This window comes from Neolamprologus multifasciatus, chromosome 9, assembly GCF_963576455.1.
Source record: "Neolamprologus multifasciatus chromosome 9, fNeoMul1.2, whole genome shotgun sequence".
Classification (NCBI taxonomy): domain Eukaryota; kingdom Metazoa; phylum Chordata; class Actinopteri; order Cichliformes; family Cichlidae; genus Neolamprologus; species Neolamprologus multifasciatus.
The window spans coordinates 13,672,886-13,690,176 of record NC_140447.1 but is presented as its reverse complement, the minus strand read 5'-3'; the positions used below and the strand labels follow the sequence as shown (position 1 = coordinate 13,690,176).

Here is a 17,291-nt window from a genome sequence, read left to right as displayed (position 1 = left end):
TTCCACCATCAGGTCTTTCTGTGTGGAGTTTGCATGTTCTCCCCGTGTTTGCGTGGGTTCCCTCCGGGTACTCCGGCTTCCTCCCACCGTCCAAAGATATGCAGCTTGTGGGGATAGGTTAATTGGAAAATCCAAATTGTCACTAGGTGTGAATGTGCAAATGAATGTGAGTGTGAATGGTTGTCTGTCCCTGTGTGTTAGCCCTGCGACAGACGGGCGACCTGTCCAGGGTGTACCCCGCCTCTCGCCCTATGACAGCTGGGATAGGCTCCAGCGCCTCCCGCGACCCTGAAAAAAGGATAAGCGGAAGCGAATGGATGGATGGATGGATTATCAAAATGTTTTTTGTTATTATTATTATTATTTCAAATGTGCAAAAAATAGTTTAGTTATAGCTCCCTTTTTTTAAGTGGACCTTTTGGTGTGCATTTGTGAGAGGTCACCAGATTTACAGGGGAAAAGGAATAAAAATATTACTTGTTTTTCAATACAGTTGTGTGGGTTTGAAATTGATCATGATCTGCTGCTTACTGGCTTCAAAAAAAAAATCTGGCCCAGATAAATTCCTCGGTTTGAAAATCTGGCCCAACTAACTTCGTAGTTGAATAGCCATGTCCTAATGTATCCTAACCTTTAAACAAGTTAATGATTTTACACACACATTCACGGTTAAACAGTGCACTTGGCATTAAAGTTTATGGCTCTCACTTTGTCAGATATTAATTAAGGAATGTGGTGCAAGTATTCCTATTAGTAATCCTATATGTGTATTTATTTGTTTATATGTATATTTATCTATCTAATAAAATAAAGGAGTATAGGTAAAGTAGCTGGTAATGAAAAACCTTTCTGTTAAGCGTCCCTTCAAAGTAATGCGGTTTTATTTTGAAAGTGATACTCGGAAGTAGCTTCGGTGTGCTTGATGTGCTTGACGTTGGTAAATTCTCTTTCATGAGCGCATTGGGGAATACCGAAATGGCAAGATCCGAGCCGATGTGATTGACCCCTGCGAATATTCGGAAGCCATTTATCCCAAACAGGTAGCATACCTTGCTGATCATATTAAGAATAATAACTGCAAGTGCAAAGTGCGCAAAGCTCGTAAATGCATGTGTAATGTTAATATCATGCAGGCTACGTTTACTGACACTGACCTGGCTCTGTGGGGGTCTTTGTCATCAAAGATAGACGTATGGCTCTTGGTTTTAATAATGAATTTAAACATTCAGATTCTCCTGCAACATTAAGCTCGTCTGTATTTAAAGGTTATATGTCTTTAACAAAAAAAAGAAAAGAAAAAAACTAGCGCTTTATTATTTAGGACGCCAATAAGCGTGACTGCATCGCTTCCACTTAGCCTTTAGTAGGTGATAAATTGTCATTTTGGACATAGTCTTTGTGGAGTGACGTCACACTCGTGCAGACTCGCGATGAACTTTTAAATAAATCACTTAGCTAAGATTGCCTTTAATGTGTACGAGCTGTAGAAATAACAGTAAAACATTTGCACGCTCTTACAGTGAGGGTGCTGACAGCTGCGCGTGAATCCGTGGTTAAGGAGAAATGGTTTACTTTTGCGCTTGGCACGGTGATGTTGGAGTATAGCATGTCTGTTTGTGTATGCGAGCATGAGAGAAAAAGTGAGACCACTGGCATCAGTCCCAGGTATGCCCAGGCCACCTAGAATAACTCTGGCATAAGTTTCTGGGACTCGTTCATGTACTGCCTTTATCACTGCTAATATTCTGTTTGGCAGCATAACAAATCAAACAGCTGCAAAGCAGGAGTAGACTTCTCCCCCCCCAAAAAAAATCATAGTGAAAGACAAAGAGGGTTGGCCTGTTGTATTATTCAGCGATTTGATCATTTGTTTGGAGACTGTGCTATATATATTGTTGTCCAGGCCAGCTGAGCTCTGCTTCCCACATGGGAGTACACACACTGTACACACACATACACACACACACACACACAGCTGAGTTGCCGATGTTCTAATTCATGGGTACAACAGTCTGACTAAATTATGTAAACTGGCAATTAATATTTCATAGAATATGAGCATAGGAAAACACATCGCAAAATGTCCTGTCACTACTAACTTCAACTTCTAACTTCAAATAAAAACACAGCTTCAGTGGAAAAATGTCTGCACTTACAGATCTGGCAATGATAATGAATCCCAATTAGATTCACTTATGTTCTATCATAACACAGGTTCTTTATTGAAAGGTGTGGGGAGGAGTTTTATATCTCATTTGGCTCTACTAGTAAAGCCGGGGACATTTACTCATGCAAGTTAAATTAACCTAGCTGTTTACATGATATAACGTTTCAAATGATATTTCTTCTTTATTGCTAATAAACCTGGAGAGTTATACATATGACCACAATCCAGTGCCCCGATTCTCATATTAAGTTGAGAACAGCCGTCTTATCTCTCTTGCTTCCCCACACGTTTGGTCTGTCTTTCGTACACGGACAGCATCTGCCGGGTCTTGCCCATCTTGACACCATTTTGAGAATGACAGCTGAGTGGGAGGGTGTTCAGATGATGACAGAGGAGGCTTCCAAAAATAGCCACAGTCCACCACAACTTTCTCTAGAAATAGCCACAAATGGATGTGAAAGTGAGGCATTTTTAATATATATATATATATAATTTAAAAATCCTGCATTTGACTTGGGGAAAATCAAACCAACCTTTTTTGTGACTGAGGGTTGTGATGTCTTCTGAGGTTTTTTTATTTTCGTTGAAAATTTTAAAGTAGTGGCAGCAAATAAATGCAGATATCCAGACTGATACAGGCAAAGAAATCTCATAATAGCAGATTTTAATTGAAAGAAATGTGACAACAAAGCCTGAATCTGCTCATTGCTGAAGGACAGCCTCAGCCAGACAGATTGCTACAAAGGGCTTGAATATAAGCAGAAGGATTTAACCTAAATCTCCGGGGCAGCACAGCTCCCATCATGCTCCATGTGATATGGCAGTACTTTCCTCATTCTGCTTTAATGACCTCTAAGTGTGCTCTTTGGTTAAAGTAATGCATCAGATTGTCTGTTTATATTTCCCATCGCTCTCCTCGGCATTCCTTCTACTGAATTTGCCTCCTCTCTATCCATGGTGTCGCCCATACCCTAGACTGAGATTAAAATAGATTAAGCAGGGATTAGGTCATAAGATAAGCGGAGGGAGGGATGTATTCAATGAGTGCTTGCATAGCCTGCTGCGTTACATTCTTCTTGTCAACAAAAACTGGTGTTGCCATTGTGTAAAGTTATTTAGGAGAAGCTGCACAAACTCTGTCCATTTCCGCGATCTTTCCATAAAAGCGGTGCAGATTCCATTGTCTGTGGGTCACTGTGCACCTGTGCAACTTGAAAAGGTGTGTCAGTGTGTGCTGCTGTGTGCGGCAGGCCCTGCTATGGTGAGGTGTGTCAGCGATGACGGATGTGGAGGCGACCTATGAGGACTTCATCACCTCTCGACGATCCGGCCGCAGGAATGCCATACATGATATTCCAGACGCTCCTGGAGAACCGGGCACCACTGATCTGTCGGAGAGTCTGGCACAGCTCAACATCAACAAGTCAGGTGAGCAACATGATGAAGAACTAGAACATATATTGATGGCGACATTAATAATTCATCAGGGTGGCAACACAAGGCCTCGTCTCTACTTGTGTTCAGTTGAATTCTCTGGATTTTCCAACAGTGGAGAGGAAAATCAAGACTTCATCGCTTAGTTCTGCAGCGTGTTTGGAAATTGTTAATAGAGCTCAAAATTACAGAGCCACTAATCTTTGGCTCTCTTCCAAAGTGTGTCTTTTGTCCTGTCTCCCTCCCAGATAGCTGCCCCTCCCTTGATCTAGTTTTACCAGAGGCTTCTTCCTGTTAAAGAGAAGTTTTTCCTTCCCACTGTCGCCAAGTACTTCCTCATAGGGGGTCATTTGATTGTTGGTGTTTTGTCTCCATTATTGTGGGGTCTTTACTGTACAAAATAAAATGTCTTAGGATGATTGTTGTTCTGATTTTACACTATATAAATAACATTTAATTGAAGTTCTTCAGTTACATTTAACATATACAGTATGTCTTCCTTGGTGACTTAGTACCAAGGAAGCTGCATCACTGACTTCCCCCGTAGTTAAATATGCATGAAACCGACTGTCCCACCGTCCTCTTTCTTCACTGTTTTCCAGGTGATGAGGGAGAAGATGCTGAGAAAAGCCAGAACTCTCCAACTAAAGAAGAGCAGACTCAAGCTGAGGGAAGCTAAGTGCCACCGGACATTTATGGACTCGAGCAGCCACTTAATTTAGTCTATCTGCTCTAAGCCTCTGACTGGCCAGTTGCATCTAATGACTGTGAACAGCAAAATCCTCTATTGCCACTATCCTGACATCAGGAAGTCATCACTATGGCAACCACAGCACAGTCTCTCTCTCGCTTGTAATTGGGTGTGTTCCATTTTCCTTAAAAACCTTCCTTCCTTTGCTGCCTTTTGTCCAAGGCTGCTGATATCAGATTGGATGTAATTTAAGGTGAACTAAACATGATGTCAACAACCAAAACCAGCCTACTTTTGACTGTGAGTGGTTTTGAGTGGAAAGTGGAGGGAGGAACGGAGGCTAGTAAAGGTTTTTAGAGCAGCCACAGAATTAAAATTTGTCTTCCCCTCTCCTCGTCTCTTTGAATTAATCACAGCTGATGCGACTGAAACACAGACGGCAACTGGACATCCACTCATCTTGCCTCGACGCCTAAACACGTGCTCCCTTCATAAGTACTCGCTATTGACCGTTTCCTATTTCCGTGGATTCGGATCCATCTGTGTATTGGATTGATGGACGTTATCCAGCAACTGCACTCAGCAGCTCAAAGGCCCTGGTGTACTTTGTTGCATGTATCCATGTCAGGTGTAATGTCTAAATGGGTTTTTTTTTTTTTATCATTTCAGACATCCCATTTTAAGTATTCCATTGATGGTCAAACAGGGTCCGGTTCTTTAAAAGAAAGTAAGAGTCAGATCACAAGATATAAAGCTTTTTTTTTCCAAGTTAGGAACAGCAACATGTGCTGCTCGTTCTGTCACAGGCAAAATGAGCGTCTGTTTAGTTTTGGTGGCTGGCTTCACTGCACCTTGCTTTACTCTTGCACACTGACCCATAACTTTGAGTTCACTATAACTATTCACTAGAATTTTGTTGTTTGCACTGCCAGGCCTCACAAATGAAGCTAGGGAGTACAAATGTGTTTCCCCCCCAAAATTGTGGGTTTTTTAAACCATTTTTCTGCCAAGGCAATATTTGTCTTTTGCTTTGCTAATTCAGGACCTGGACTACTTGCCATAATTGATGGAACCACGAATTCAACTCTTTACAAGAAAATACAGAAAGAGAACCTCTGCCCATCGATTTGTGGTCCAAACTTCAAGCACACGTGGGTTATTGAGTTGGACAGTGTTTCAAAACACACCAGCAAGTCCACCTCTGAATAGCTCAAAGCAACAAAATGAAGGTTTTGGACTCCTAATGAGATGTTTTTCATGACCTTAAAAGCACTGTTCATGCTCATAAAACCCTCCAATGTGGCTGAATCAAAACAATTCTGCAGAAAAGAGTCACTCAATGTGAATAACTCTTTGCCAATACTTGCAAAACCTCTTGCCTGCAGTTCTTATTACCAAGGCTAGCACAACCATTTATTAGGCTTAGGGGTCATGTACTGTTTCACACAGGGCCAGGTAGGTTTGGATAGCTTTTTTCAATTAATAAAATAAATTTTTTAAAAAAAGGCATTTTGTTTGCACTCGGGTTATCTTTAGGAAAATACTTTTTAATGGCGCCGTAAACAATGAAATTGATTGGTTGGAAAGTAGGATTTCACCCTCTTATACTTTAATAATTGTAATCACTGTCTGCAAATGTGTCCAGTCTAACTTGTGATGGCCTTGAATGCAGGAGTTCTCTCCTTACATGCAGGGTATCTACACACATTAAGTGGTTATCCCACAGTTTAACATTGCACTGCCATGTATTATACCCAAGTTTGTTATTTGGTTGTGGTGGACATCAAGGAAAAACATTTATTTGCTACTTAAGATTTGGAAATTGCACTACTGATAGCACTGGAGTGTGGTTTATTAGCGTGTGCTGTATGTGTAAATTTTCGTAGATAAGACGACTGTTAGAATGAATATTATGTACTGGCACACTGCCTGTCAGTTTTGCAATTCCCTTTTGTAATCCGTTTTCATGGTTTCCTTTTAACACCATTACTGTACTCTGTCCAATTTAGATCTACTAATGAAATATGTGGGTATGCATTCTAAAAATGCTTTATTACTTTGTTATATCTGACCAGCTGATCATTTTGTTTCTTTGTTTAGTTACCTTCACAAAGGAGGTTATGTTTTTGCTACCGTTTCTAGTTATTTGTCAACAGGATTATGTATCTGCAGCTACCTGGATGATTTTCAGGAAACTTGGAGGTAACGTGGAGTATGGGCATATAGGAAGAAGCTGTAAAAATTGGGCGGGTGGACGGTGGTTGTAGTAAACCTTTAGTTTTAACCTGTTAAAGGGGATTAGTGCCATTTTATAGTGCATCATAGGACTAAGATAACTTGTACTTTGAGTCCAGTGTAATGTGATTTAATGACCGGTACTGTTGCAATTTAGGTGAACTAAAGAACTCAAGCTGTTGTTCCATTTCCCACTGTTATTTTCAGTATTTTATAAAAATTTCCGATTTAGTCACGTTATTGTGTTATCAGAGGGATGTAATATACTCATTTTTGACTTTGTCGATTTGGTTAGTTTTGATGTGCAATTAAATTTTACCAGTGAATTAATCGAAAGCGTCAAGACAAATTAATGCATCCTCAACAGAGAGGGCTGAATAAACAAAGTCTTTGTCTCCCCCTGGTGGTCAACCTAAGCTATTCTATTCAACAACGGAAAGGCCCAATCACTGAGCGCTTCTGTTTTGTAATCGATATCAGACGATGTAGAACGATGCAATAGATAATGCAAGCATTCAAAAGTCACTGAGTAACAAAATTGAGCTGTATCATATGGTAATCAGAACAGTGAGGACTCATTTCACTGATACCAGAGTTGTTAATGTTGAAGATAAATGGTACATGCTGTAATAATGCAACAGAGCTGTATCTGTAATGACAGACCAGCTGAGTGATTATTGTTGTTATAGGCCTTTGAAATGCAACAAGGCAACTTATGGGTGGAGCATTTTCTTCAGTCTTTCTTGATTACTTTCATTCAGTCTTTCTTCCTTGTTCTGATGCTCAGTTTGAACTTCAGCGTGCTGTCTTGACCATCTCTACATATCTAATTGTTTTGAGTTGCCACTGATGTGAAAGGCTGATTTAGATATTTGCATTACTGTGATTATTAGGTACGCCTGCTCCACTGCTAAAGTAGTTGCTAAATGTATGTAGCATGACTTATGTATACATTTCCTTATTTTTTTTTTTCTGATCCATTTAGTTTTATGAGTATTATTTTTGCTTTTCCGCATTTCATCACTTTTGTAAAAAACCTTCACAATTCATTTCTGTTTCAGAAAATATTTTTCTTCTATATTAGGCGTATTTTGCTGATTTTTTTTTCAAAAGTAAGCAAGGTTATGAGAAAAAAACTAAATTTTTTGATGTTTAAGTCTTCAAAGGCTTGTGAAAGTTGTTTATTCGTTCATCACACAGTTAAAGTGACTGACTGTTAATGTTTTGGCAAATGTGAAAAATCCCTTAATTTTTTTGAGAAATACGAGACTAGTGAGAGTGACTTTCCTGCTGTGAGAATGGCACCAGATTGATTGAGAAACAGTATGATGTATGAAAAGATGAATAATAGATGTTGTAAGGTTTTTATCGTGATGATGTTGGAAAAAGTGTCAGCCTAAATTAAAAGTGAAGAATTTCTTTGAAACTTTAGAAAACTGCTGAAATCGAGAAATGCTAAATCATATACGTGAAAGTATAAGCATTAGAAAACAGGAAATGAAAATATATACTATGCGAGAACATTCTGCAACCACTTTTGCATCTGCTCAGCTGCTTGTTAATACAATTATCTAATGAGCCAATCACATTTCAGTAATCCAAAACATTAAGTCACGTAGATGTGATAAAGACATCCTGCTGAAGTTCAAGCTGAATGAATGAGGACGAAAGGTGAGTGAATATGTCTGAGTATGTCCAAAACTACTGATCTACTGGGGTTTTCCCACAAAACGATCTCTATGGAGGGATGATTATACAGAGAATGCTCTGAAATCCCCCCCCACCTCAAAAAAACCTTGCATCTCTGAACGCACAATCTAACTGACTGTGCTGCACATGGTCTGCAGCAGAAGACCACACTAGGCTCCACTCCTGTCATGTAAGAACAACAAACTGAGATTACATCTCGCACTGACTCATCAAAATTGGACAAAAGGTTGAAAAAAATCTCAGAATAATATAATAATAATGCAGCGTGCACAAAAACAACGACAAAGGTGCTATTGTGGGTGGGAAGTGTTAAGAATAGTGAGACTGATAATTCTGATGTGAGAATTGCACCAGAGCGATTGAGAAACGCTGTACCTTGAAACACAACAATCATATTTCACATGGGAACAATTTGACATAAATGTTTACCTAAATCTATAACCCTATGCCTAATTGAATGGACTTTACTCCTTTGATAACTTATCTGAGATTTCTGTATCTTCAGAAACAAGTAACATTGTGTCATGAAGGCTGTATTTGCTCAGAGACCTTGACCTTGTGTAAAACCACACTGTGTTAACATAACTCTTCTCCATAACTCCACAAATATGGAGCATTGGTTGGATTTATTCTTGTAATATCAGTAACATTGTAACATTACAGAACGTGTTTTGTTTAAATGACAAGGTTAACTTTATACCATATACCAGTGATAATACAATGAAATGACTTGCGATACATGCTTGTGCCACATGTACTACTGTGGCACAGTTCCCTTTCTTTATTTTAGACTTTTATTTTCAATGTGGGATGAAAAATCCATGCATGTCCTTGTTCAGCTCAGTATTCACATAGGCTCGTGCTACTTCCTTGAACGTTTTCCCATCGAGAATCAGGATGAAGCTCGACTGGCCTGGATTGGAGTTGATGACGGATGTTAGGACCACACCTGCAAATGGAGAAGGAGGTTATTGTATCACAACTTTGTCAACACAGATTACAGGCACAGATAAGTGGGGGGAGAGCTGGTCTAATCTTTGTAGACCTTCGTATTGACTTGAACTTCAGCTTATCAATAGAAGCAAATACAGAATAAATGTCACGTCTTTGCACACCACATTCACTCGTATTCATACCATCATCTTCCGACTCTCCGTTTGGTCTGGGGATGAACACCGGCTCTGACGGCAAGCACTTGTCTTCACCCCAGTACACCATCTTCTTGGTTTCCGTGTCAAACTTTGCAACCTACAGTGAGCGAACAGATGGAACACACTCAACAAAGACGCCCGTGCAGGTCAGAAGTTATTTACAGACACAGAAATACCAATACACAACACAGCACAACCGGCTTATCAGCCCGTGAAGTACTTTGTTCTGTGTGCAAATATTAGAAAGAGCAGTAAAATTCTCATATCACATGAGACTGCCGGACAATATGATGAGCAGCTGATGCTCTCATGGATGCACTTTGTACTTTATGAGTGAATCAAGTCCTTTTAATGAGCACAGGTACCAGAAAATATTTAGTAAATCCGATGTAGGCCTATTAACCGTTTACTGCTATTAACTAAAACGAATGGGTGACAAATAAAAGGAAAAAAACTGAATGTTTAACCCCTGCAGTGGTGGAGTCAGTTCTGTTATGCTGAGGTTGGCATTTTTGCTGGCATGGCTTTGAGGCGTGTCTCCTATCAGGGGGAAACTTATATGGTAATTAAAAAACATCCTCTGAGGGATCACCTTTATTCTGTTGTGAGATATTTTGTCATCCTCCTTTTTTTTTTCTTTTTTTTTAGGGAGGGAATGCCCTCATTTATAGGACAAAATGATGAAAATCTCCTCCATCATATGCTTTGGCTTCAACAGCCACTAAACCTGACCCAATTTAACCCCCCACAGAAGATAGTGGAGCACTGAAGAATCATTGCAGAGGTACATTCAACCTGTTCTGCCAGCACATGGGGGTTCGACACCTGATTATGACACTTAACATGTTTTTTTTGTCTTTTGTCACCTCTTTATATATGATACGGGATTTTTCATGTCACATCTTGTTTACATCCCTCTTTTTTTAACCTGCTATGCGGCAAATTCCACTTTATTAACCACGTGTTTATAAAATGGATATTCAAAATTATTCATAGTTCAAGCAGAAGCCAGCTCTCTTCCTGTTTGTTTTTAGAATTGATTGTCAAGTGAGGATTAATAAAAAAAATACATAATTGTCTAATACAAAATATTTCCTTTTATGCCTTCCTGACTTTATGCTTCTTGTTGGAGGACTGAGCTTTGAAGTCTTCTTTCCATTGTTTCTGATATCTTGATGTGCACGCGTACCCAAAAGTGCCATGAAGGGGATTGTTGTTTTATGGCGCAATGTGTAATTCACACTTAAACAAAAGTTTTACTGCTACATTTCGCTTCAATGATTATTCTCAGTACTGTAGTTTTTCACCCTAGTTTTGTAAAACAATACGTCCAGGAACAGCCTGCTTCCCCAAAATTTAAATGTCTGTTCTGGAAGTTAAAGGTCTCCATAGGCAAATTATATTTATAAAAATGTAAGAAATCTGAAATGTCGGATGTTCCCACCACTTCTGCAGAATCCCCCACGTAGTTCCCATAGACAAACTGGTGCCTCTTCCCATTGATGTCATAATTGATTCTGGGCAATTCGAAGCCTGGTGGAAATAAAACCACAGTTTTTGCTCCTATCTGGATTAACTTTAAATGACCAACAGCAACTTGAAAAACAAAAACAAACAAACTTAATTTGCCTTAAACCACTCAAACAGACACGTTTGAGCGGCGTTGGTTTTACCTTCACAGAGCACCTCTGCTTGGCACATGAATTTGCCTTCTTTCTCCTTCACGGCGCTGGCTGTCGTGTACTTGAGTTTCACCATGTTCCCTCCAACTGGAACGCTCTGCGAAATCCAGTCGACATGTGAAAGCCTTTAATGTGTGAGCCGTTCGATTGCAGGACCAAATGAATTACATAAAAACAACTCACTTTGTCAGCGTGGATGGGAAGGGCAAATCTCTTGTAATTTGGCTTGGAAAACCTTTTTTCATCAAACTGAGATTTCTCCTTCAAGTTGCTCAAGTAGAACATGTCATAAAGGCTGTTGTCGGTGTAGGCAATGACATCAAAGACCACGTGGCCATCGTCCTCAAAAGCATTCACATGGTGGTAGAGGACCATCGCTCCTGTGTAGTACTTTGTCTCAACTTCTTTGCCGGTCTTTCTGTCTACCAAGTGGATCAGAGTCTGATGGAGAAACAAATATATAGATAAAGGAGTCAATCCCATTTTTTCTGAAGTGTAGAACACTAGTACACCTTTGTCCCCGGTCTATTAATCCACATTCATTAGCCTACTAACTCCTTACGTTTTCTTCAGGGCAGAACTTCAGGCAGCTTGCCCAGCTGACTCCTCTCATATAGGCAGTAGCCATCTTGAGGATGTCCAGCTTGAAAGGCATCTCGACAAAGATGATGTAGTTATCTGTCATGCCAAAGCTGTGGTAGTAGCTCGGCATGAGAAGGGAGCGGCAGGGGACTGAGCAGATCACCTCTACATTTTTCAGTGCAGGGCCTTTCTTGCCTTTGTCTGAAAGGTGACAGTAGACAGCACAAATATGAAAACGCTGTAGGTGTTACTGTTGAGTTTAGAGGTTTAACAGGAAACACTTGAATCACTTATAGACCTTTGTCTGAGACAGCAGGAACTTTGAACAGTACGTATTTAGTTTTGCCCTTTGTCGCTATTGACGTTCCAAAGTTGTAGGCATTGCCCTCCTTGTCATAGTGAGGATGGCACGAAGCTAAGTTTACAGGCAGGTACTTCAAGTAGTCCACCTGTGTGAGATATTTCAGAAACATATCAGGTCTGAAGCAAAGTCTTTCTTGGTTTTGAGTTCACACGTTTCAAGGTTAACCGGCAGCGTTACCTTTTCCAGGGTTTCCAGGGTCACGGGATCAATCTTGCTGATGTAGTTGGTTTCAGAAGTGGCATAATAGTCATTTCCATACTTGATGAAGTTGCTCGCGCCATTGTCGGTGAAGTCAGGCATTGTGTGGTTGAGAAAGGTGATTGCCCTGAAAAGTAAAAAGTTTGGGGGTTTTGAGTGTGATATTGATACAGGAAAGAGAGCATCTCCATAGCGCACTAGTTAATGCATTTGCTTAACATGTAAAAGATCCCCAGTTTAAAAGCAGGAGGAGACACAAATCCTTGGGAGAGCTGTGCGAGGAAGCGCGTCCGGTGTTAAAAATCTGTGCCAACACAAATATGCGGATCCATCTCCTGTAGTTACCCCTTGTGAATAAGAGAACAGATTAGAAAGAAACCTGATTTCCTGTAAATGTTTGCCTTATATGAATCTAAGTGGAAAAATTCACAGCAGTAAGGGAAACAGCCCCGAGGTTGTTCCTACACAAAAATGATTATAACTGTGTCGCAGAGTAGTAGTCCAAGTGACTACCCAGATTTTACAAAAATGACACCGCATGGTGTTATTTAATAGCTGCAGTACCACAAAACTTATAAAAACAAACAAACATGTATAACTTCAAACATACAAGAAACCATAAACATGGATACCTTTGAGAAATATAATAACACCATATATTTTCTACTTTGACCTAGTCAAAGAATCACAGGTATATACACAAAACATTTAAATTATTCACTCTGAAAAAGTTTTGGGAATAACCAGCCAGTGCTCAGCCAGCGTTTATCTTCAGCGTAGTTGTCAAATAATAGAGAACAGCAGCATTTCTGTAGCACAAATCACTTTGTCTCCTATTGCAATCTCCATCGTCTATGGAGATTGCAATAGGAGTAGGGATGGGTATCGTTTAGGTTTTATCCGATACCAGTACCAAACCTGTACTTTTGAAACGGTGCCGGTGCTTAAACGGTGCTCGAAGCCTCGAACCGGTGCTTAAAAAAATGGAGAACACAAAATTGGTCCAAAAACCTCTCATGTTCAGCTGTTTTTTTGGAAAAAGATAACAATGTTAGCCTTTTCTTCAGCTATAGGGGATTTATGGTATCACTCTTGGCTTCCAGCCAAGAGTGATACTTAAACAATGGAAAAAACAAACTTTGTCCAAAAACCTCTCATGTTTAGCTGTTTTCCACTTTTTCTTTGCCTTTTTGGCCAGGGTGAAAGGAGCATCTGCCATCAAACAAGAAGACAGCCGCATGTAACTACGATGATGTTTGCTAGTTCACCTTACATGCATTAATTTAATAACGTGGTTAGCTTACACACGAACAACATGAAGCTATACTCACGCAGAGAAGAACGGCTGCTGCTGCCATCATCATCCGTCATCATTTCTGCTACACTGGCAGGGCTAGGGGCCAGGACTCTACTCTTCGGGTTTTTGGGGGATATTGCTCCGAGTCAGATAACTGGCAACCCACCCGCAGTAGACGTGCCCGGTGTGAGGTCTCGCAGCAAGCTATCAAATACGGTGCATTTCTCGGCTTTTAACAAAATGCTATGCGTCGCCAGGTGTTTCATCAGATTCGAGGTGTTACCTCCTTTGCACAGTATCACCTTAAAGCATTTGTTGCAGGCTGCTGAGTTTGCATCTTTTGCTGTGAAGTACAGCCAGACTCTTCGCTTTGGGCATTTTTAAGCTCTGCTCTAAAAGAACGTACGCACCTAGGCCCGCCTACTACGCTCGCAAAGGTAAAATGATTGGCTGGAATCCAAAGTGTGTGACATCTCAGGGGAAAAAAAGCACAAAAATAAAGCACCGAAATGTGCGCTGCTTTTCGGTCTGGTTACTACCGTTTATGTCAGAACCGATACCGGTACCCATCCCTAAATAGGAGCACTAAATAAAGGTAGACTGGCATCCAAACAGTTTGCAGTATTTACCTGTTAAGTTTATATTCTATAAAGCACACTAACATAGGCTTTATCTTTACAGCAAAAAATATTGCTGTACATTACAATAGACACCAGAAAAAACAGACTAATGCTGGCAAATCTAGATGCCAGGGAAAACTCTTACAGTATATAACGGCACTGTTTGCCAAATAAATACTGCAACTGTTGATAAAGAATTACAAACTAAGACTACTGCAGTTATTTCATGAAAAATATCAAATATGCTGAAATTGTCTGTAACAATAAAATAATAATAAAAATAAAAAGAGTATGCTCACTTGAAGATGAAGTTCTTGCTTGGGTCTGGATAAGCCATCGTCCCCATTTCGGATACAACAATTCTATTTGCTTCCATGTTAGCTTTATAGGTGTCACTTCTGAGGAATCTGCTTCTATGGATTATTTCACCTGCAAGGAAACAAATACTGCGTCTTTTATCTGTGCGCTTTACATTTTTTTTAAAATTTTATTTATGTATTTTTGCGACAACTAACAGATTAGCAGCTGTGCACAGGTAAGAATTGCTGTACCAACCGTCTTTGAAGGTGAAGCTATTCATTAAGGCCATTCCATCAAACCAGTGGTTATAGTTGGTGTCGCCCACGGTGAAGATGCCAGGGCCATTTCGGAGGAGCGTTCCTTGCAGCCAGCTGGGAATATTCCCTATTTGAAATGAAATCACAGTCTTCACAGCAGCAGTTTAAATCTGAACATTTGTTGGCAATGCAATTGTATAAAACCGGACCCACCTTTAATTTCTGCCTTACAAGGCTCGGGCCTCTCTGTTGCGTTCTTAGAAAAGTCTATCGACATGTTCGCTGACAGACCAGTGAGTGCACCAGTGTCAGAGTAGGTTAAATACTGTGGGAGCACAAACCACTCCCATTTGTTTTACTGGGGTGTTATGAAAGGGCAATTTATCTTATCTGTCTGTATAGCAATCCCCTTCCTGTGTGGAGGTTTCACAGAAACATTGAAGCTCAGTACCTTCACCGCAGGAAACTTAATGACCCTGTTCTGTCCCCTTATCGCCTTGATTTTTTTTTTTTTAAACGAAAACAAAAACGATAACTCTTTTTCATCTAGTCCTCAGGCTTGCTCTTTAAGTATTTACGTGGCTATTCTGTGATCAGATTAAAAAATTGGACCCCCCAGTCATGATATAGACATAATAAATCTCAAATAGGATTAATTGTGATTAACCCTTTGATGCACTGCTGCTTTTATTTGCTGTACGTTATTTCCATTTTCTGGTGACCTAGATTGTACCTGAGAAGCATGTTGATTTTATAAACTCTGTATATAAGCATTGAATCAATTCACGTTCAACCAGGAGTTAGAACCTGTCCTAACTGACAGGACTGAACAAACTAACTGAAGCGATGTTATAAAAGAAAGTGGGCCAAGATTACTCCACCCTATGAGATATGAGAGGCCAATAAAGTCATACAGAAACAGTATGTCCAGGTGCTTCAAGTTATTGCTGCTGAAAGTGGATCTATAAGCTACTGAATCATGTAGATTTTTCATACATTATTTATTTTAAATGTTAAAAACAAACAAACAAACATACAAATAAATAATAAAATGGTTTAATGATGTCATGTGTTGTTTATCATCCCAGTAGGTATTTCGTTTATTATAGAACCTGCTAAGGAACAGGTGTTTTTTTTTTTTTATTACATCCTGATACTTAAGATTGAAAGAGGGTGCACTTTTATTCCTATACTGGTGCAAAGACATGAAGCTGTGAACGCAGAGTTCATCACAATACTGAGCAAAATAATTATCACCACGGTCATGATTGTGCAGTCCTTGTCGGTGGCATACGATAATAAACGTGCATTATGTTGAATACGCTTTTCCATGGAAAGCACGTTTGACATATCTTTAACCATATCTGGATTCACCAACCTAAGCAGCCACCTTAAGCAATCGGGCCACTAATTCACACCAAGGTCGTTTACCTGATTATCAGCGCAAGGTTTCCCGGTGTGGCGAACAGCGCATTCACACTAAAGGGGTGGTGTTGACAGCATGAGCAATCACAAACATCGATGGGTCTACGGGCAGCAGACTGTGTTTTTCAACCAAAGAGCAAAATAGGAGTAGATCAAACGCATATAGTAATAGAAGATGGAAGCAACACATTCTGCACTCACTTCACCATCATCAAGGCACTAGATCTGACTGTAATTATAGCCGTGTATCCCACAAATTAATGGGTTGCTTTGTGAGTTAATGTCGGCCTTATTTTTGCATCTGCAAACCCAGTGGTATAAAACAGAGCTACAGTCAAGAGCAAAAATAAAAAGAGAATAAAACCCGCACAGAACTGTTTTTACTGGATGCTTACTTAAAAGGGGAAAACAGTGAACATTTATTATTAAGGCTTGTCAGATTAAAAAAAAAATCTCTAAAATCTACTGGGCCTCTTACTATTTGGGGCAATGACAGCACACACATCCCTGTAGTGAGACCACAGTGAGTAGTAATACAGTATAACACTCATCTCGTGGCTCATCTGACACATTAGCTCTCATGGCCAGAGCTTCTGGACTCTTGATCCTAATCAACCAAAAACAAAATAAGACAGATGTTCAATTTTTCCTGTTTTCACCAGCAGGGGGCAGAAATTACACTGTTGAGGCATAAGTATGTCATTCTATGCTAGACCTTTTGAAACAATACATATTTTGATATTTATTATTATTATTATTATTATTATTATTATTATTATTAAGTATTTGTATTTATCAGGTTGCATATCTGCTTTATCCATATACGCTTTACCATCTTAAGATTTAATGGTATTGTAAGACATGCAGGTTCTTTAGAACCTAACAGGCATTTCTATTGTATCCAAAATAGTTTTCACTTGAAATGGCCACTTAAGGTATGCATGCAAAAAAATCATGAAAAACTATGTCACTGAATATGCCAAGTCTCCATCAGACACTTAAAATGAGTTAATTTGGCATTTATTGTTGAGAAAGAATAATGTAAATGACATATTTCTAATCTCCAGCACATCCACAGAATGTCACCACACACTCCATCTACTCACAACTCCTCCAAACATTGAAAAGAAACGTCAACACATTTTAAAATAACTCGCAGCAGCACCAGGCTCTCTCGG

General features: G+C 39.7%; 2 protein-coding genes across 3 annotated transcripts; one reads left to right on the top strand and one right to left on the bottom strand.

Annotated features, from left to right (window-relative positions):
* Positions 1 to 909: 909 nt before the first annotated feature.
* pkia (cAMP-dependent protein kinase inhibitor alpha) lies at positions 910 to 5,787 on the top strand. 2 transcript variants are annotated; one of them, XM_085173439.1, is made up of 3 exons: positions 910 to 1,040; positions 3,418 to 3,595; positions 4,204 to 5,787. In XM_085173439.1, the coding sequence occupies exons 2-3, from the start codon at positions 3,445 to 3,447 to the stop codon at positions 4,278 to 4,280; spliced, it is 228 nt and encodes a 75-aa protein (XP_085029565.1). In that variant the 5' UTR covers positions 910 to 1,040; positions 3,418 to 3,444; the 3' UTR covers positions 4,281 to 5,787. The 2 variants fall into 2 exon arrangements, with proteins under 2 accessions (XP_085029565.1, XP_085029568.1); XM_085173442.1 differs by lacking the exon at positions 910 to 1,040 and having other exon boundaries at positions 3,232 to 3,595.
* Positions 5,788 to 7,055: 1,268 nt separating this feature from the next.
* Positions 7,056 to 17,232, bottom strand: bco1 (beta-carotene oxygenase 1). The gene is made up of 11 exons (XM_085173430.1): positions 14,902 to 17,232; positions 14,687 to 14,815; positions 14,431 to 14,560; positions 12,194 to 12,341; positions 11,951 to 12,101; positions 11,633 to 11,853; positions 11,254 to 11,511; positions 11,062 to 11,167; positions 10,833 to 10,921; positions 9,374 to 9,485; positions 7,056 to 9,186 (listed from the first exon to the last, which is right to left on the bottom strand). The coding sequence occupies exons 1-11, from the start codon at positions 14,963 to 14,965 to the stop codon at positions 9,038 to 9,040; spliced, it is 1,557 nt and encodes a 518-aa protein (XP_085029556.1). The 5' UTR covers positions 14,966 to 17,232; the 3' UTR covers positions 7,056 to 9,037.
* Between the last annotated feature and the right edge of the window lie 59 nt (positions 17,233 to 17,291).